The following is a 20699-nucleotide window of genomic DNA, read 5'->3' on the forward strand; positions in this document are numbered from 1 at the left end:
GAGGAGATAGATGTTTTTCTTAAAAAACCTTTCAAAACGACCATTTTTGACATTTTTTTCTTCCGGAAAACGACCATACATGAATCTATAACCACTAATTAATTTTTTAAGAATCATTTGAATCATCTTGGAACTCCACAAAATCAGATATAAAAATTCTGAAATTATGGTTTTAGACCTGCAATTGTGATCGCGCCACACGTTTTTTCTGTAGATCAAAAATTAATTTGCAGTTCGGAATTGTTCTGTGGGAGAGCGTGCAATTTATTTTATTTTACTAAGTTTTATTTTATTTTACCAATTTATTTTATTTTACTAAGTTACCATCATTCATTTTATAGAAAAAAAAAGAAAAGGAAAATGAATACAGTGAAAAAAAAACGGATAAGAAGTTTCCTAAAAATGCTTCCGAAATAAAAGATGAGCCGAAGATACATGATACTTTTCAGCATAAAAAGTATAGACGCCCTTCGATGGCAACATAGAATTTCGTGAAGTAAAAAATTTTGAAAAAAAATCATACTAAAACTCTCCATTTTATTCTCACAATTAACAAACAACGGCGACAACTAAATTATTCTAAACGGCTCAAATAACGTCTCAACCGCTGAAGAAATAACGGTTGGACGATGATAGGTTCGAGGAAGAGCGCGTTCTTTTTTTGGGTGGTTGGAGGCGGAAAAAAGAGCTAAAAGAGATGGATGTGGACGTACAATTACTCGCAATTTCATTTAATTTTACATTGATTAATAATTCTCACAATATTCGATGAAATTGCGAGTAAATGTTCGCAGATGAAAAGTGCGGACGAATGAAGAGGTTAATGGAAAATTATTGGGAATTTGTCGATTACTGAGCCTTTGGTGGTTCTCTTCCCTTGACAGTCTTGAACAAGAACTTCTGCGATTTCGTGAACGACCAGATATTTCTCTTTCCATAGATCAGCACGACAGCCACGAATGGAATCAAGGCAGCGATCTAAAATAACAACACTTCATCATAGGGCTTCTTCGGGATTTTGTTACCTTGAGTGCCCATTTCTTTCTTGTGTCATGGAATGGTTCAGCAGCCCAATGCATGAAAGCGGAAACGTCTTTAGCTTGCTGGGACATGGTGGCTGGTGTTCCATCCTTATACTCAATTCCTTCATCGAACAATTGTTGTGGCATAGAGATGATTCCTCCTGGGAAGTACGGATTGTAGGCCTTTCCGTCGTCAACCTGAATTTACAGCATTTTAAGATACTATACGTTTGTCGGTCCATTTACCTTAACTCCAGCTGGAGCCTCGAGATAACCGGTGAGCAATGAGAAGACGTAGTCATCTCCTCCGTGCCTGGCAAGAGCCATCAGAGACAAATCTGGTGGAGCAGCTCCGTTGTTAGCAGCAGCGGCAGCCTTCTTGTTTGGATATGGATTTGGCAGCTTATCGGTGAGAATTCCTGGACGTTGGATAGCAGCTCCTTTATCATCGACGTCGTTGATGAGAGCATCAGCAGCTTCAGCTTTAGCTTCCTCCTGAAATATATCAAGTTTGAAATATAAGCATAGACATTATCTCACCTCAGTCATGATCGTATCTACAAAGTGACGGTAATGCAAGAACTTCATCGAGTGGCAGGCAGCACAAACTTGTTTGTAGACTTCGTAACCACGTCGTACTCTGAAGGTTTCAGTTGATTGAGATTTTTTAAAATTTAGCTTACGAGGCAATATCGAAGGATGAAAATGGTCCACTGTGTGCCCATGGCAACGCATATGGGTGTACATTATCTCCACTGGCGCTGACCGAGTTCTCCAAAGCGTAAACGAGTCCCATACCGGAAGCGGCAGTAACTCCGGCGAGGGCCGCCAAACCGCGCTGAAATTTTATGTTCTTAGAATTATCAAGTCAATTGAACATCTCTGTTTCTATTATTTTAACATCTGAAGTTTCTATTATATGCGAACTTCGTTAAGGAAGAAGGAAAGCTTACTTTAGACCCTTGAACAACGGCACGCTGCATTACGCACCACGTCGATTACCTGAAAACAATCATCCATTCAAAAGATGTGACTATATATAAAAAAGAATATGAACGATAAATTGGAATTTCAGACTTTCCTAAATTGAGAAAATTGGGCTGTTTCACAATTCCAAACAAAACGACGAAGAGTATTTGAAAATCAGTTATGTTAACTTATCTTCAGGTTATCTAAAGGTTTCAGATAAACGGTTTTATTGCACTAAAAAAAGAAAAAATAGAGCAAAACCGAGATATTTTACAGCACGGTCATCAACAATCGCGCCAACTTTTTGCTAGCGCATTTAGCGCAACCTCTGCGTCTCTCAACATATAGCACTACTCCTACACAGGTCTTCCTTCATTTTATTAAAGACTACGTCCAGAAATAAGATAAGCTTGTCGAGAATTCAACTCTAAAAATAACGATAGAAGAAATTTGTAAAAAAGTAGCTTTAATTTATTAACCGAATATAGAAGGAGATCCGATAAAAAATTGATATGGTGCAATAGATTTTCATTGATTAATGAATTCCAAAATTCGGTCCTCGGCATTTTTGTAAGTGCATGTCAGTATCGAAAAGTAGCTTGCTCCAAGATTCTTCTGCTCCAGCATAATTCTCTCTTCATCAGTTGAAGCTTTATTAGTCTCTAAATTTTTCAGCTTGACAAAATCTACAATTTGCTGATGCATGGGTTGCAGAATCTTCTCGTAAACGGCTCTACATAGTTCCTTCTTTACTCGAAAAACAGCTTGAGCTTGTGCTAATGTGAAGACAGCAGAGTAGAAGACGGTTGCGTAGTAGATATCATCATATTTCATCTTCAGACATAGTGTCCAAAACTCTCCGAGCTCTTCGTAGAATTCAGAAGATTTATGATTGAACGCATTCCGTTGAAATGTGGTAATGATTGTGGCTACGATTTGAGGTTCCATGCCAACGCTCGCATCTTTCTGAAAGAAAAGAAACTAATATTTCAGGAGCCCTCATTGTGGATACCTTTTCAGAAAGCTTTCTCAAAAACCGTTTAAGGAATAAAGGGCGCCTTTTGATATCGAATTTCGAAGTGCTTGCTTCGATTAGTTTTGCTGAGTCTGTTATATCATTCATCGATATTCCATGTCCGTCGAAAATAGGTATAGCGGCCAGCCACAAATCCACAACATTTTCAATGTCTTCTCCTTGCAACGGCTCAATTCGGTTCATCCGATCACAAATGCTCCGGAAGACCGAAAGCATACCACATGAGTTTGCTCTATGATAGACTGAATGGTGACGATAGAAACTTATGAATTCCTGAGTCTCTAGACAAAATCGGTGATATTCCGTGAAAACTTGTGGTAGCAAGAAGATATTGGGACCTTTTTTCATACTTCCAGCAACTGAAATACTTTTTCTTTGTTTGAAATGGATTTCAAAACCTACTAATCACAGGGTGGAAAGATGAAAGAATCGCAAGCTCGTTCAGAAAATCAGTGGACACGGTCTTCCGAAATTGACTGGAAGCTTTGAAACACTCCAGAAGCATACTGGACAAAAATCGGCGTGGAGTTCCAGACAATCTCAAAATTTTACAGTTTGCAGTGACCCGAGCAACATATTCGTCAATCATATTTTCGTCCAACTTCTCTTCAGTAGGCTGATTTGCTTTGATTTTTCTCCAGACATCGTTGCAAGCTTCGTGGCTGAGTAACCAATTTTCTCTGGAACAAAACAATAGTTATTCGGGAAATTTTTAAATAATGATTACTCGATCATCTTCGTCACCGCTAACTGAACTGCAACTGCAGATTGTGCTTTCAAGATTTTTTGGGAAATATTTTCTAAAGAATCCCGATTATTAACCAGATCCATTAGACGGCGAATAACTCCTTCAGAAACTGCAGGCAATTGTGTGAGATCCCATGAAATGATTTCATAGAGAATGTATTCAAAGGCATCTGAACATTTCCCGCTATCGTCGAGGTCTTGGAGAGCTAATGCAACTTCTCCGATAAGTTTAGAATCCAGCGCTTTAGATAACCGTAACATGGCTCGCATCACACTTGACATGATGTGAAAAGCTAGTTTATCTGAAAAAAAATTGTTTCAGATTTTTTAATAGTGTCTCATTTGCACAGGGTTCCAAAAAGTAAATAGTCGACAACCAAAAAAAATATTCTTTGATGTCAAACAGCTTTTTTTAACCTCGATACTTCCATACTATGCCGAATTTATTAGATAACGAGTATAGAAAAAAGCATCAGAAGATTTGGGGGAGGGAAACGAGAGAATAAACTAAACAACGGGAAGGGAAAAAGATAAATACCAAGAATAATGAAAATGATCAAGAAAAACGGAATGATGCGAAAGGTACCAACCAATAGAAAGCCGGATGTGCCGACTACCAAAAGAACCGTTTTTCTCGAGTTTGAAGATTTAGGGAAGGGGAGCAAGAAAAGAAACTAAAGAAGGAAAAGGTGGAGAAATGAATACGAACAATGATGAAAAACAGCAAGAAAAACAGAATAATGTAAAAGACGACCCCATAGAAAACTGGATATGCCGACTGATGACAGAAGATTTTATTTTCCGGCGGTGGCTTCAGTGGCACGACGAATAGCTGCACGCTTCCCGACGACAGCCTTGAAACCACTCTTGATTGCTGTTACAGAGCATCTGGAACCACAATTGTTGCATTGCAAGAAGAATAGACGAGTATCCTTGGTGAGCTGAGTGTCTGGAGATTTGCAGGTGTGACACATGACATATTCCTCTGAAAATTGTAAAATAGAATCGAACATAAAAAAAAGAACTACTTACTAATGTATTTTCGAAGGACGCTCTCAAAATGCTTCGGTTGCCATCTTCCCTTGACAATCAGACAGTTGCTTCCGTCAATTGATCCAGTAGTTCCTAACTCAGCCAGCAAGAATTGCAGAACGTGTTTGTCTTGTCTTTTCATTAGGCGGCAGATTTCCAAGAAGTTCGAGAAAGCAGTCTTCTTCGAACCAGCTCTTCCGACTTCTGGAAGTTTGATGGCAAACTTCTTCTTGTCACCGGCGAAATCTGGATTTTTGTCTTTCATCACTTGGAACACAAGCGTGAGAGCTTCTTCATATGTGTAATCTGGCCAGAGTCCTTTCGCGTCGATCAAGTTTTGAGCACCGATTCCAATATCTGAAATCTCGTATAAAATCAGATAACTGAATTCGGAAAAAAATTACCGAGAGTTTGGACCTTATCCTCGACAACTTCTTCGGTTGCTTTTGGCGCTCTTCTCTTCTTTTTAGTTCCAAGGTTGAGTTCCTCTGCAAAAAAATTAGAGAATTAAAGCTATTGAGTGAGTTCTACGAACCAACTCCATCTCCGACCGCATCAACGCTCTGCTCTGGTCCTACGTTTTCTTCTTCATCGAGCTTGATAACCTTTTTTGTCTTCTTCTTCTTTCCCAGATCTAGTCCCTATAAATACAGTGAATTAAATATTTAATTTTTACAATTATTGAAATTACTAGATCGTCAGTCATGATTGATTATTTCGCAATTGGGAACTTGTTTCTGCAATAATGTATGTTTACAAAAAATTAGAGGTTAAGTTCAATATTTTAACGGATATATTTAGCAGAAAAATAAGGTTAAATTAATAAGCATTGTGCGCCTTATCTAAAATTATTCGATTAACTCGCGAATAGAAAAGCAAAAACATCGCAAAACTCGAAATATTGCGAAACTGTTATGAGGTCATTCATGAAATTGAGAAATATGTGTTCTCTTTCGAAAAAACATTCATTTTCTGTGTCACGAAAGCATAAAAAGAACATTTTCATGGAAATATGTGAGGAAATTAAAGGTGCACAGAGAGTTAATGGGCTTTGGGTCCCGCAGCGATTTGCCTTGTCTCTGGGGGCGATTTACGGGGATAGCGAACGATGTTCTTAAATATTTTTCTGTTTCTTTTTCACATAAATGTGTAAATTCTAACTGCCTCAGTAGTATTTTGAAAGTACCGTTTAAATTAAGAAGTCAAGAAAACGATTTTTTGACGATGAGAAGATTATGCTTGCTATGTTCCATTTCGGATGAAAAGGTTTTTCGTGGAACAACGAACAGAAGCGCTCTCTTGCTTCTTCCGTTTTAGGACAGTTCTGTTTCTAAATTTTTCTCAATTCGAAAAAATTGGGATACCAAAAAATTTTATCTGGACCGGATTATCAAAACCGGCTAAACTTTTTTTCCCAAGAAATTTAAAATTTTAAGAAAACTTATACGTAAATGTTTTAATTTCATCAACCAATCATTTTCAATATAAACAGTTTAAGAAATTGAACATGTCGCTATACCAAAAATGTAATTCTTCTTTTCTATAAATTCGAGTTAGATTATTTTTTTCCTCAAGTTCTAGTTTGCGAAATAGTGGGATGATTGCGTGTTTGAATCTAATAATCAGCTTCATTATGTCATTCTTATTGAAAGCTGAATAGAAACGTGATGCACCGACGGAAAGCGAAAATCCATGCGGACCTTTTGTGTGGATAGGAGAGAGAAAACGAAGAAAAAGTTTCTGCACGCAGAAGAATAGAAGAAGGGTGGAGTTCTTAGTGTTGCGAGATTGGCTGGCTGAGACTCGTTGCCTCAGCCAGGCATATCGCCAACGAATTGCTGCTCTCGGGTCGCTGGTGTCGTCTGGGCTCTCCGCGTCCTCGCGGATCCTTTGACCCTCTCTCGTTTTTACACGACCGCGCATAGCATCACATTCTCATTCCGAACTCTTCATTGATTCAAATTCTTTGATATCTTTCTTCTTTTCAAGCTGAAGAAAAACGTGAACACCTATTAAGATGCTATCCGTTCCAAAATTTGGTTATTTTCACCTCCAGATTGAGTTCAGTTTCGAACTTATTTCTGTTCTAAACTCGTTTTAAGAAAGCTAGGAAAAAAATATAACCAGAATTATAAAACAAGAATACAAGGCAGAGGTGGAAATGTTTTTTCAACATAAAGCATGGCTGTGTCGCTATTGTTTCTTTAACTGCATAGAAAAAGATTCAAATTTTCCTAGCTGAATTTTATATTATCTTTGATCGTCATTTGCTTTTCGTTTATTCAACCAATTCATCATTGAAACTCATCAAGTGGTCCAGCTTCTTGCCAATCTAGGCAAGGATATCCGCACTTTTTCTGCGAGCTCCCTCGGGATTCCGACTTCGAAAAGAATCTAGCAGTCTTCATTACAAACAAAAAGTAGATTCATTTTGTGATGCTCCTATAAAGAGGATTCTAACGACTCCTCAAAGACTTACTTCCTCGGCTTGGATTAGCATGATTGGACATCGCGAACCAACGTTTCTCTCACGTAATTGGCTTCGTTTGTTGATATTTCAGTTGAGGTTTGACTGGATTCCTTTGAACTCGCGCACTATCCGACCTCCTTTCTTGTGTCAGGACAATGATATAACAAATATTTATGTCAAATAGAAAGGTTGCCACAGCGTCTCTTCTGTTTTCGTCACCCCCAAAACAAAACATTCCCCTTGCTGATTCACCATATCTATGCGCTTCTCCGCCCGGCGGCTCCCGATTCATTTCTCCTCATTTTGTTTCGTTCGTCTTCCCATTTTTTTTGTCCATCGCCAGAAAGAGACACGGCCAGTGTAAGCAGAATAAATTCAAAAATTAGAGATAGGAGAATGAGTGATGGGATGCATTGCAGCATCCAATTTCCCCCAGCGTCCTGCACTACCATTACATTCCATGAGAGCAGAATGAAGAAGACGAAGGACACATTCTATGTGTTTTCTGTGTACATCTACGAAATTAAACATCGTGAGGCTCTCTAGTCTTCATTTCTTTTATATGAGTTGATTACGAAAAAGGAATTTTCTCTTTCAGTGGTTTTATTAATTATGGAGTAGTGTTCGATTTTCTCCTCCGAGACAGAAAAACAATATTTATCGGAAATCGGAACAAAATTTCTCAGCAATCTCCGCAGTCCCCCGAGTTCCCATCTCCTAGTTACCGCACCGCGGCTTCTCTCCACTCTCCCGTACACCTCATGTTTTCCTTTCTGAAATTCCCCTTCTCCTCCCCTCGTCCGCATTTCTTCTCATCCCATCTCTTTTTTTTTGGTTTTCTTTCCCATGTCATTTAATTTAAGATTGGCCCTTCGCGCCTATCAGATGTCGTCGGGAGCACCGTCGGGTTCATCGATGTCAAGTACGCCTGGATCACCACCACCACGTGCCGGACCAAATAGTGTATCTTTCAAGTGAGTTTCTGTATCTTCTTTTACAATACAACTCCTATAAATTCTAGAGACTTATGCTGTTTGTTCTGCTGCCCGCCATTCCCATCATCGATTGTCTCGAAATTGGCATTTATGCCTCCTGAAGCCAGTTATAGTATTTCTGAAGACAATAAGTTAGTTCTGATTGAAGGACGTGCCGCATGGCCTCATGATAACGCATTCCTCAATACTTGCATTGAGATGCGAGTGGCAAGGACTCGGCGACGTAATCGCGTCGCATGCATAATGATTCGGCCTGTTCAAGACGCCCACTTCACATTGCTCTTTTCCCACGGAAACGCAGTGGACTTGGGGCAGATGTCCTCCTTTTTATACGGACTTGGCTTCCATTTGCATTGCAATGTGTTCAGTTACGACTACTCAGGGTATGGTTGCTCGACCGGGAAGGCATCGGAGAAAAACCTCTATGCAGATATTGCTGCTGCATTTGAGGTGTTAAAAACAGAGTTTGGTGGGTTTAATTCATTCTTAAAAGTCCAAATTAACGGAGAATCCTTCAGGAGTACCTAAAGAGAAAATCATTCTATACGGTCAGTCGATTGGAACTGTTCCAAGTGTTGATTTGGCGAGTCGTGAAGACTTGGCTGCTTTGATTTTACATTCTCCGTTGATGTCTGGAATGCGTGTCGCCTTCCCTGGAACAACTACAACATGGTGCTGTGACGCTTTCCCTTCCATTGAGAAAGTACCACGGGTCAAATGTCCAACACTTGTGATTCATGGAACAGATGACGAAGTCATTGATTTCTCACACGGAGTTTCAATCTATGAACGGTGTCCTGCGTCTGTCGAGCCACTCTGGGTACCAGGTATATCCGTTGTTTTTAAATTTTTTTGTAGCTTTCCAAAAGATATAGCGGTTACGAATCAGAAAAATACGAAAATTATACTCTCGCATTTCAGGAGCTGGTCACAATGACGTGGAGTTACATGCCGCATATCTTGAACGTCTTCGGAGTTTTATCGATCTCGAAGCTTCCGCTGTCCGTGTTACAGCTCCCATAACTGTTGCAATGACAACTAACAATGCAAACTCTACAGTGTCGAATGGCACATCAGCGTAGTATTAATTGAGTTGTATCGAGTATTTGCTCTTCCTCTAATCTATTTCTGTAAATTTTAGAGTCTAAACTTTCTAATTCGTCATCATCCCAGTTCATTCTCGCTCTACCCCCGGCTAATGATCTTCTGCTTTCCACTTTCAGCTTTCGCATGTTTTGTATATTTCCGCACTCGTCAAATCTTACTTCTCACCACTACAATAGCGCGAGTTCTGTACGTGTATCACATATCTTCTCTTTTGTGTTACTCTTGATTAAATCAAAAAAATGTACTGACAGCTTCGGGAAATTCGAAATCATTTGAAGCTGCAGTGTGAGGCCATATTTGAAGTCAAAAGTTTCATTCACCTTTCAATAGCTTGTTCCATACACAAAAGTCTCATGAACATGCATTTTTTTTTCTATTTTCTTGTTTTCTCTCTTTTTGTTTAAGCATAATTTCTATACTGGCCCCAAAACACCACTGAACAGCTACAAAATTTCCTGCTCATCGTCTGCTAGTTTATTTTCCGAAAACCTCACCTGTAATATTTTCTCAACCAACGAATTCAAAAAAGCTGTCTTATTTCTCAATACATCCATAATTTAAAGCTACTCCGGAATGACATCATTGGAATAACAAAACATGAATTTATAGAAACTTTGCAACAAGTAAATCAACAATAACAAGAAAAAATAGGATTTGAAATCATGCATTAGATGTACGACCTGCTTTGAAGTCGTCGTAAATCTCCAGAAGGTAGGCCTCCGTTCTAGAAACAACCGCGGTAAGAGCTGAAAATGTAGCTCATTAAATTAAGCTCGGATTCGAGGAACTCGCCGTCTTCAAAATGTTTCCATTCGACAATGTTGGCTTCGATATTTTCTCTCATTGCGAACATCGCAGCAGTTCGACAAACTGCCACTAACTCTGCTCCAGAATATCCTGAAGTTTTCTCAACTAGCTTCTGAATTGTAGCTGTGACGTCATCGATAGCCATTTTCCGGGTTCGCATTTTTAGAATTGCTCTTCTGGTTTCTTCGCATGGCAAACCGACGTAAATCGCACGATCCAAACGACCAGGTCTTAAGAGAGCACTGTCCAACTGATCTGGTCGATTAGTAGCGGCCAATAAAACAACTCGACTTGACTTCTCCAATCCATCCAACTCAGTGAGCAATTGAGCCAAAACTCGATCCGACACTCCTGAACTTTTTTCTGATCCTCGCGACGATCCAACAGCATCAATTTCGTCGAAGAATACAATCGTTGGAGCAACTTGTCTCGCTCTTGTGAATAAATCTCGAATGGCTTTTTCAGAATCTCCAACCCATTTACTGAATAGCTCAGGACCTTTTACAGCCAGAAAATTCATTTTTGCCTCATTTGCCAACGCACGAGCGATGAGAGTTTTACTGCAACCTGGTGGACCGTAAAGCAAGATGCCAGCCGGTGGATCGATTCCGAATCTCTCAAATGCTTCAGGATGTTTCTGAGGCCAAATTACCGCTTGCTGAATCTCCAGTTTCAATTCTTCATTTCCACCAATATCATTCCACGAAACATTTGGAACTTCTAGAATGAACTGTCTGATTCCAGTCGGTCGGATTCTCTTTCTGGCATCGTTTACTTTTTCGAGTGGTGTCGTACCGCGCGCAAACATTGATGCTTTTAGAAGTGAGCACAAATCTCCACCAGTGAAACCATGGGTATGACGAGCAACATCGAGATAGTTTTCGGAAGGAAAACCGAATTGTGGAGAAATTTTTGACAAAATTTGAAGACGTTCACCTTGTGTTGGGACTGTAATTTCGGCTTCGACAGGGAACCGTACACGGAAACCGAGGTCAAGATTTTCTGATGATCGAACAGATAAGATGACACAGATCTGAAAAAAGTTTTAATTTTAGAGTTTTCGGGAGCAGGAAAGTTCGGGATGGCCTTTTCGGAATTTTTCGGTTGTCGAAAAATCCGAGTTTCAAATTTTGGGAATTTTTCAACATTCAAATATTAAAGTAGTAAATAATCCCCAATTTATCCATTACAAAATTGTGAAAACTTGGTGAAAAAATAACAAAGAGATTTCTGAAACGCAAAAAATATCAAAATAATTCCGCTCGATACCCACAAGCAAACTTTTCACATGCGTCTTTGAGATACTGTAGTCCGAAAATCAATTTTTTCATAATTTTTCAAATTTTGTGTTGCGAAAGTGGGACTTCTACTTCAAAATTTGAAAAACTCCGAATAAGCATTGGCATTACCTTCTCTTCTGACAGCAATACACTCAATGCACGATTAACTTTCGAGTTATCTTTTTCTACTTCATTAACATCTACAATCACGACGTTTCCATTGAATAATCCATTTGATTCCACAAGTTCATCGCAACTTCCAATATAGGTCACAAGTCCAGACAGAACAGCTTCCAATTCCTTGAGTAAAAGGGTTTTTCCACTTCCAGGTAGTCCCCAAATCAGAACTGAACATGGTAATTCCTTACGTCTGATCGGTCCAATAACATAATCTTCCAGTACTTGTTTTGCCACAAATGAACCACCGACGTTTGACAAATCGATGACAACATTTTTGGGTTGATCAGTGGAGCTAGTAGATTCCGAGTTGAGAATTTGAACTTTACAATTGACAGATGTGGAGATTACTGTATCAGATTGCTGATTTTCGATTCCCATTCTTTCCATTTTCTTATCAATGGGCTCTTCTGGAGTCACTTTGATTTGTTGTCCGAGATACTTCAAAGATACACAAAGTCCAAATTGCAAGTAAGAATGATTTAGATAGGCTCCAATAAATCCGGTCAGAGCTGGCGTTGGTGTAAGTGAAGTTTGGAGAGTCACTCCAAGGCGATTCACAGTTTCGACTTTTCTACAACTCTTCAAAGTGACCACTTTCTCCCGTGGAATTCTCACAGAGATGACAGATATTTTGAGAAGTGCAACTTCTTTACACGGCCAGACGATTCCAACAAAGAATTCGTCGGCATTAAAAATTCGAACTGGCTGACGTGCTAGAAGTCCGAGACTTTCCATTGTCTGTTGGCACATCAATACCGAGTGTTCCTGTAAAATTTTAATAAAATAACCTCATTTTAATATTCAAAATACCTTTTCCCATCCAATAGCATCTGGAGGAAGATAACTTTCTGCTTTGTCGATGGCCACATTGAATCCACGAAGAACGCCGTTTTGAGCACATGATATTTCCGATTCAGCTATAGGTTTTCCACAAAAATCTTGATGTCTGTTGGAATCTTTGGTGAGGAAAATCGCATCACATTGTGGGCAGGTCACCAGCATCGGTTTTTTCTTGGAACTTGACATTTTTACTCTGGAAATTTTATTTTGTATTGTACTTGAATAAAAAAAATCAGAGCTGTGGAAGAGAAATTCCGGTGGCCGGAGATCCCAAAACGACAATTACTTACCGTAACCTAGAAATATTTTTTAGGTTACGGTAGTTGCCGTTGTAAGGCCTTCGACCACGCATTTTTTCGTACCAGCATAATATTCACGGGAGAGTGGAGAAGAGGTGAGAAGTTCGTGAACTAGGAACTTTAAAATTCATTTCAATTTCAAAATCCTAGAAACATTATATTATAAACCATATCAACTCGCAAACTTCTTCATTTCTGAATACTACTCAAAAGTGGCGCTTCTCTCATAATGGGATGTACTCATAGCAAAAACTCAAAGTCTAAATCTGGTGTTGCGAAGAATGAACATCCGTTGGAACGATCACTTCATCACAGTCGCGTAGCCCATTTCGAGGAGACGTATGGCTTCTGACCTCATTAATTTTTTGTTTCAAATTTTGCAGGCATCCAACTACCCAATCAACGAGCGTCGAGCCAGAAGAGCCGCAAATGAACCATTACACGAAGAACTTGCTAAATGAGACGAGAGAATCGACGCATCAGAACACTGTAGCCCAGGATAAAAGTGCCAAAAAGCAAGGTTCGTGGGTAGTTCAATGTGCCTATCAGTCATTATTTTAGATACTAAAACACAATCCACTCCTACTGTTAAAGCGGATCAGAACATCACGATTCCTACTCAAAACAAACAGTATGAATTTTATCATTTTACAATTTCAAATTTAAAAAAACGTTCCAGACAATATTCTGAGGCTCCTGCTGATAAGATGGAGACAGCTCCCGACACAGCGCTTCCCCCAACTGTTCAACAGAAACAGTTTGTTTCTTCGACTTATTATCCGATGCCAACAGTTGGGGAAAAACAAAAATCTCCGGAAAAGAAGAAAACGACAAAAAGAGTTGAACAGAGTGAGGAGAAAAAGAAAAAGAAGGATCAACAAAAATCAGCAGTTATTGGTTTGAAAAAAGGTTTAGTATTTAAGTAAAAATTGGATTCCTTTTTTCAGGACCAAACTATCGTCCTCAACTGACTCCGGAAGATATGGAGTATATCAGACGATCGGTTCAACAGAGAAACGAAAGGTGAGAGAAAGAGAGAGGTTGCAAATAATTTATAATAAATATAGTCTCATTCAAAACATAAAACTACAAAAAATTACAGGCGCGCCTACATGATGGCTCATCGAAATGAGACGGACGACACGCTGTATGAGCTGGAACTGAGGATGCCGGAAAAGGATTACACAAATCGAATCGAAGCGACACAGAACTCTCGCGTATACTGATTGAACAACTTGAGAGTGAATAAAGTGGTTTTTATTTATCGAGATTCTATTTACTTGACGCTTTTACTTGGCGATGTGGTTGCTGAGGAATGTCTTCAGATCACGCATTTCCTAAAAATAATAAACATTTAACCTGTATTATGACCTAATTAACCTCTGAACAGCTGGAATGTTGCATCCCTCTGTAGACATGCATCTCAACATTTGGATTGAACTGCTTGATGAGTCCCTCAGACATCTGACCGATTTGAAGTGGAACCAAGAAATCCTGAGATCCATGTCCAAGGAAAATGGGTGTGGCGTTGTTCGCAGTGTAGCTCTGAAATATGACATAATTAGAAAGTATTTGATGATAGCTCTACTCACCCCTGGGAACTTCTGTCTTTGCAAGAAAAATGAACTAAGCCCAACGATGGCACCTAGTTTCTTTGGATATGTCAGACCGGCATAGATGGCAAGAGCACCGCCCATTGAGAATCCGCCAACGGCGATATGATCAGCGGGGATACCGGCATTGATTTCCTCGTCAATCAAATGGTGAACGTATTGAGCAGCTGCCTGGATTCCATCAGCATCTTCACGTGCAGTAGCATCGAGACCGAACAGATCATACCAAGCAGGCATACGCATTCCCATGTTGAGAGTCACAGAACGTTCAGCACTGAAAAACAATTACATTATAAACATACAAGACTTATTTACAAAACCTGTGTGGGCAGATTGCTTTGATGTTGTCATGTCGGGCTTCGGTGCTGAAAGCATCAGCCCACCCTGTTCCTTGGTCTCCGAGTCCATGAAGGAAGATGATGGTTCCTTTGTGTTGGCCACGGGCTCGCACGACAGCTGGCTCACCGTTCGCAATTCTGGACATTCCTGATGAATCTTCTTCGTCGGATGGCGGGCCTCCAAGTGAACAGAGAAGGCGGGAGGAGAGTGATGACCCTGAAAGAAGAAAATGTATCTTCCATGAATTTTTGATTATGACATCGTCCAGAAAGAGAGATTCATTCATGTTGAATATAGCAAAAAAAACTATCACACAAAACGCATTCCCATTATATTAGTGGAACAACACAATCTCACACAGACAAACCTATTATTGAAGCTAGAAACGGGGAAGAGGAAGAAGTAGAGCTTGACGAGAAGGGTTGTACAGTCTTCTGTGAGGAGACAGCAGAAGATATGAGCACTCTGGTGAAGAGTCCTGGAAAAGGGAAACGAGAGAATAAGAGTCACGGGAGAGACAAATTAGGTTCATTGGAAAATTTGAAAGAGGGATGACACGAAAAACAGTGTTGTTACATGCGGTTAGAGGACACTAGTGAACATTGAAAGATGGTGAAATGAAAGGAGAATAATAAATCGTGAATCAAATATGAGCTATTTAATCAGACTATTCTTTGGTTCGGAATGCAGGTGGTTTACGGATTTCTTTTTGAACGGGACAAAACCACCTGTGTGAAAAAGTTGATAATATTAAATGAACACATCGTTAGATTTTCGGAACGGAATTCGGAAAATTCCGACCATTTTTCGGAATTAGAGACTACGGTATATCAAGCGCACGCGAAAAGTTTGCTTGCGGGTTTCGAGCGGAATGTCCGAAAAAAAGTCCGACATTCTGAAAATATAATATTTCGAAATTTTGAAACTAGTGGTTTTTGACAGTGAAGCATTCCGAAAATACCCTTTTGAACACCCCTGGCTTCGGGTGAATCGTATCGTGTTTGAAAAAAATCCCACAGATTAACTGAGAGAGTAATAAGGAGGTGGTGGGACAGGTGAATATTGGAAAATGACGAAACCTGATAAAAAGACGCAACGGCTAGTGGAAATGGCGCTTCTAGATACACTACGGAACATCCAATTACAGCGATCTGATATTTAGTATTCCTTGCGAAAAATTTACGGATCGAACAATAAGAAAAAAGTCAGGAATCAAACCTGCGAGAAGAAAAAACATGATCACATCAAGAAGTTAAATGAAAAATTTATATTATTCAGATCTTCAATTTTCAAGGTAAGAGAGACGATTGATCTGTGTGGAATTGCTTGAAGGAGCTGCTTGTCCTCCATTCTTGGATGATTTCTTTTGCTTCGTCCTGTAAGAATATAGCTATTTCCACTGTCAATAGATAAATTCCTTACATCAAACCCATGAAAATTGAAAACTCCTATAACTCCAACGTATGGAAACTTGTTCACCACTCGAGACATTTCTTTTCTTGTCAGAACCTGAATCATCGGAACATTCTCAATTGGACAGAGCTTTTGAAGAGAGTGGAAGTTTGAAGCAGCTGCAATTTCTTATTGAATGCATTATTCTCTGGATAAATTTCTATACCTCTGTTATTGTTCTCATCGAGATTTTTCGCGTAGAAAATTACCTTTATTTTTCCGGACTGAACGAACTTCAGAACTTCATGAGCACCACATAATAGAATTCTTCCCTGATTGTTCTGAAGAAATAGTAATATTTTTCAAATTATGTTACGAAATTTCGAGAAAGTCACCTTTTCTTTTTTATCTGCTACTCGCTTCTTATCCTGTTGGTTTTTAAGATTTTTTATGAATGCATACGCAAGGTTATCAATTTTAGATCGCTCATTAGTGGGTTCAGCAATTTTTGAAGTTTAAAAATTTCTCAGCTATTTAACAATTCCAAAAGTTGAAACGATGATTTTCAGAGCTTGAATTTCGATCTTACTCTCACTTCTCTGCCGTCTCTCATCTCTAACGCCTAGCAAGGGAGCGCGTTTGCATATTTATAATTTTGGCATTTTTCCAATCAAAAGCGTGTCAAAAACTGTTTTCAAAAATGAATATATTGTCTTCTTATCTTTCAGAATGTCAGACGGGTCCTATGGGCCGATTTCAGCTGGGATCATCCGGTCTATCACTGATAAATCGTATGAAAGAAGAAAAGCAGCAGCTCTAGACGTTGAAAAGTAAGACTGCGTTGTGATTTCCTACTGAATCCAGAGTTTCAGGCTAGTACGAGATTTGTTCAACAACAACCAATTGTCTCAGCTCGACCGATGTCTCGCAGTACTCGCAGAACTAATCAATTCGGGAAACTCGAATCAGAGAAAGGGAGGATTAATTGGAATGGCGGCTTCTTCGATTGCCTTGGGAAACAAAAATGCTCCTCCATATACTGCGAAGCTAGTTGAACCTATTGTACCCTGCTTTTTGGACGCAGATCTTCAAATCAGATACTATGCCTGTGAATCACTTTACAACATCGCTAAGATCTGCAAAACCGCAGTACTGGATCACTTTGGAGATATCTTCGATGTTCTGTGGAGAGTAACAGCAGATTCTGATCAAAATGTGCGAGGCGGTGCTGAACTTCTAAATCGTCTGATAACGGAAATCGTTCTTTCTAAAGAAGACTTTGATGTAGCAATTCTAATGGCTCTCATCCGGGATAGAATCTACACTCAAACATCATCAAACCGAAGATTCATACTGGAGTGGTTGAACACCATTAACTCGACTCCATTCTTCTCAGTTTGCAATTACATCTCTGAAATCTCTGATGGTCTATTCAAAATGCTTGCCGATCAAGCCCCAGCTGTTAGAGATCTCTGTGAAACTGTCCTTGGCAACTTTTTATCTGCAATAAAGTTCAAGCCGGAATCTCTGACTCATGAAGACAAAATTCAAATGGTCAATGTCCTGGTTGTGCACACACATGAGAATGAACCCTTCCTCGCCAGAAAACTATCTCTTATCTGGCTAGAAGAGTTCGTGAAGTTGTATAAGGCAGAATTGTTAGAAATGCTGTCCACTTTTCTTGTCGGGATTCTACCCTCCATTGTAGAACACGAACTGAGAGGCGATGCTGTGAACCGACTTCTGATGGCTCTTGTGGGAGAAAACAAATTGGAACAGGCAAATCTCGATAGAACTATTGGTAAATATATCTAACATAAAAAATAGTGTAATCGAAATGTATGTTTGCAGAGGTTCTATTGAAGTATATCAAATACGATGTCGTGGAGACTCGGGTTACTGTTCTCAACTGGATCCGTCATTTGCATAGCTCAATGCCAGGACAGCTCTTCATTCATATGCATCAAATCTTTCCAGTGCTTTTGAACACTCTATCGGATACTTCTGATGAAGTTCTTCTTCTGGACCTTTTCCTCATTTCCAATATTTGTCAATCAGAGTCTGCACCTGACCAAGTGGATGTGTCAACTTTTGGATTAGAAGAAGAAGCTCTGAAACAAGTTTCGGACATTTCTCCATTCCTTATTAAATTTGCATTGAGTCTCCTAGAAATGTTCCGAACAGAACCATCGTTGCTACGAGAAAGAGGAGTTCTTATCATCAGACAGCTTTGCCTACTCCTGGAACCCGCTCAAATTTACAGAGTGATTTGTGTCCTGTTGGAGAGAGAGTCAAAACATAATTTCACCCAAGAAATGGTCTCGACTCTTCACGGCGTTTTGCTAACCGCTACCGAACTCTTCATTCTCCGAGACGAACTCCGGTCACTATCCAATGAATCATCTCGCTCCCTATTCGAGTGCATATTCCGTGTCTGGTCGAATCGTCCAATTGCTCTTCTAGGACTTTGTCTCCTATCGCAACATTATCAACAAGCTGCGGATGTGGCACTCCTGCTTTCTCAGGTCGACATTACTGTAGATGTTTTATTAGAAATCGACAAACTGGTTAATCTAATAGAAAGTCCCGTTCTTGCATGTAAATGAACATTTAAAAAACTGCAAAATTCACTCAATTATTACTCACAGATGTGCGAATGGACCTACTTTCATCAGTTCATCGGTCACCTCTATGCACTGTTCTCTCAGCACTACTAATGCTCTTGCCACAGTCGGAAGCATTCGTAACTCTCCACAAACGGCTTCAGGCAGTTCCAGCATTGGTGTCGATTGAGTAGGTCTTGAAGTAGACTCACTAAGAAAACAAGTATTCTTTCAGCAACTCTACTTATGCACCAAAAGTTCCACCATGCCGAATCGACTTCCCACCTCTCATGATCCACTTCAAAGTCGCCCTTGCACGTCGGCAAACTGAAATCCGCTCCCGTCATCGAGACCTTTTATCGGGAGTTGTCTCGCAGATGCGAAGCTTGAAGTCATGAGTGAATTTACGAAACTGGGCAATTTATTAATTTATTCAAATTGTGGTTATTCCTTCCTTTGAAATGTTTTAATGTGATAACTTGCAAACTTGTATTATAAGAGGGTAAATATATGTTATATATGCTCACACATAGATAAGTATTTGTCTAATAAAACATGCCAACACCAGAGAGAATCGAAAGATCACTATAGCTCCACTTGAAAGTAATCAACAATCAACTTGTCACTCGTGTTCACAACTTGTTCTTTGTGAATGTAACCAATCCACCGGTGTTAACTATTGTTTGTATTGGTCTATCCTCTCTTTCCGATCTCATTCTGTGTTTGTTCGTATCGAATCGAACATTTCGAATAGTTTCTTAATTCAATTCGATCTCCTCTTTCTTTGCTCCTTTTTGACACGCGCATATGATTCGTCGGCGGGCAGTGTCCGGATTTGATTGCTGTTGATCCAGAGGAAGTGCTGCTGGCAGATTTCTGTTATTTTTAACGGCCTCGCATGAGCCTTTTCCATTACTGTGTCCGCCATTCATCTACTATTGGATTACTGTATTCTATTGCAATGACTATAGAAAAAGGTACCTATATTTCGTTTAAATAATACAAGTTTCAAGTTTTCAGGATACACAGATTCAAATCAAAGTTTTGATTGGTGGGATCGATACAGGCATGATCTACTTTCAGATGGGAGGACTCAACAGAAATTAGAGATAATTCTCAAGTAAATATAATGAAAGTTAGAACTTTGAAACAGTAGATCTTTCCAGAATGTGCATAATTGGAACAACATTTGTGTGTGGTACAGCAGTTATTTGTATGTTCCTGTTAGCGCTTCGCAAGCTATTTAATTATTTATCAGATTCGAAAACAGTTGTGGTTCAGTGTTATCCATAATAAAACTTCATATTTAGAACTTTTTGTGAAATTTTACTGAATGTTACCCCAGCTCTACTTCGCTACGACTGCAACATTTTATTTTACAACGAATATTTAGCTCCTCTCCAATTTCTTCTTTTCTCTCGTTATTCTCGATATCACACACTCTCTTCGTCTCTATTGCAACTGACAAGTTACTGGTTGATGTAATAATGCACAAGGATTCCGATTCATTCACACAAAGTTTTGATGTTTCTTCTCTTATGATGAGGATTACTTTTATTGCTATTCAAATATGACATTTATTATATGAGATCATTTTGTGACTATTTAGATTAAATAATCAAAAGCAAGGAAATTCGTTAAATATTTTCGGGAAAAAATATTTGCGGAGTTTTTGTACCGTAACTTGTTTAAAGGTACACTCAAAACGAACAATTACTGTTTTGGGTGCCACAGCGGGGGGTACGACGAATTCGAACGTTTTCAAAATCGAACAGACCTAAAGTCGAATTGATTCAAATCAGAACAGTGTCTTTCTCGAACAAGTATCAAAACAGAACAAGGACAGAATCGAACTGTTCTAATTCGAACTGTGCACTGTCGAACTGTCCCAAATTGGAACGCTGTTAGCCGCCGAGCGCGCTTGCATTATTTTTCTTTTCTCATTGCTTTCTTCGCAAATTTTGAATT

The 20699-nt window shown here is 39.3% G+C and overlaps 9 protein-coding genes across 9 annotated transcripts; 3 read left to right on the forward strand and 6 right to left on the reverse strand.

Moving 5' to 3' along the window:
* Window positions 1–849: 849 nt before the first annotated feature.
* Window positions 850–2005, reverse strand: Cbr-cyc-1 (the record flags this gene model as incomplete). Its single annotated transcript, XM_002639844.1, has 6 exons — window positions 850–978; window positions 1026–1220; window positions 1269–1517; window positions 1563–1662; window positions 1706–1860; window positions 1976–2005. 6 exons carry the CDS (start codon window positions 2003–2005, stop codon window positions 850–852), a joined length of 858 nt encoding a protein of 285 aa, XP_002639890.1.
* A 514-nt stretch (window positions 2006–2519) lies between these two features.
* On the reverse strand, window positions 2520–4035 carry CBG08213 (the record flags this gene model as incomplete). The annotated part of the gene is made up of 4 exons (XM_045235931.1): window positions 2520–2957; window positions 3004–3386; window positions 3430–3707; window positions 3755–4035. The coding sequence occupies 4 exons, from the start codon at window positions 4033–4035 to the stop codon at window positions 2520–2522; spliced, it is 1380 nt and encodes a 459-aa protein (XP_045093711.1).
* A 533-nt stretch (window positions 4036–4568) lies between these two features.
* Window positions 4569–5512, reverse strand: Cbr-iftb-1 (the record flags this gene model as incomplete). The annotated part of the gene is made up of 5 exons (XM_045235936.1): window positions 4569–4759; window positions 4807–5163; window positions 5211–5294; window positions 5342–5447; window positions 5498–5512. 5 exons carry the CDS (start codon window positions 5510–5512, stop codon window positions 4569–4571), a joined length of 753 nt encoding a protein of 250 aa, XP_045093712.1.
* A 2649-nt stretch (window positions 5513–8161) lies between these two features.
* CBG08215 lies at window positions 8162–9353 on the forward strand (the record flags this gene model as incomplete). Its single annotated transcript, XM_002639847.1, has 4 exons — window positions 8162–8250; window positions 8298–8740; window positions 8790–9098; window positions 9193–9353. 4 exons carry the CDS (start codon window positions 8162–8164, stop codon window positions 9351–9353), a joined length of 1002 nt encoding a protein of 333 aa, XP_002639893.1.
* Window positions 9354–10038: 685 nt separating this feature from the next.
* Window positions 10039–12671, reverse strand: Cbr-cdc-48.3 (the record flags this gene model as incomplete). Its single annotated transcript, XM_045235944.1, has 4 exons — window positions 10039–10124; window positions 10171–11218; window positions 11550–12410; window positions 12456–12671. The coding sequence occupies 4 exons, from the start codon at window positions 12669–12671 to the stop codon at window positions 10039–10041; spliced, it is 2211 nt and encodes a 736-aa protein (XP_045093713.1).
* A 342-nt stretch (window positions 12672–13013) lies between these two features.
* CBG08217 lies at window positions 13014–14010 on the forward strand (the record flags this gene model as incomplete). Its single annotated transcript, XM_045235949.1, has 5 exons — window positions 13014–13123; window positions 13168–13304; window positions 13346–13681; window positions 13732–13807; window positions 13887–14010. The coding sequence occupies 5 exons, from the start codon at window positions 13014–13016 to the stop codon at window positions 14008–14010; spliced, it is 783 nt and encodes a 260-aa protein (XP_045093714.1).
* Window positions 14011–14073: 63 nt separating this feature from the next.
* Cbr-ath-1 lies at window positions 14074–15873 on the reverse strand (the record flags this gene model as incomplete). The annotated part of the gene is made up of 5 exons (XM_002639850.2): window positions 14074–14121; window positions 14165–14329; window positions 14377–14671; window positions 14718–14952; window positions 15816–15873. The coding sequence occupies 5 exons, from the start codon at window positions 15871–15873 to the stop codon at window positions 14074–14076; spliced, it is 801 nt and encodes a 266-aa protein (XP_002639896.2).
* Window positions 15874–16025: 152 nt separating this feature from the next.
* CBG08219 lies at window positions 16026–16741 on the reverse strand (the record flags this gene model as incomplete). Its single annotated transcript, XM_002639851.1, has 4 exons — window positions 16026–16112; window positions 16159–16307; window positions 16355–16469; window positions 16718–16741. 4 exons carry the CDS (start codon window positions 16739–16741, stop codon window positions 16026–16028), a joined length of 375 nt encoding a protein of 124 aa, XP_002639897.1.
* Window positions 16742–16857: 116 nt separating this feature from the next.
* CBG08220 lies at window positions 16858–19129 on the forward strand (the record flags this gene model as incomplete). Its single annotated transcript, XM_002639852.1, has 5 exons — window positions 16858–16958; window positions 17001–17929; window positions 17980–18726; window positions 18777–18921; window positions 18967–19129. 5 exons carry the CDS (start codon window positions 16858–16860, stop codon window positions 19127–19129), a joined length of 2085 nt encoding a protein of 694 aa, XP_002639898.1.
* Window positions 19130–20699: the final 1570 nt, after the last annotated feature.

The sequence above is a fragment of the Caenorhabditis briggsae genome (genome assembly GCF_000004555.2).
Source record: "Caenorhabditis briggsae complete genome, chrI, whole genome shotgun sequence".
Lineage (NCBI taxonomy): Eukaryota > Metazoa > Nematoda > Chromadorea > Rhabditida > Rhabditidae > Caenorhabditis > Caenorhabditis briggsae.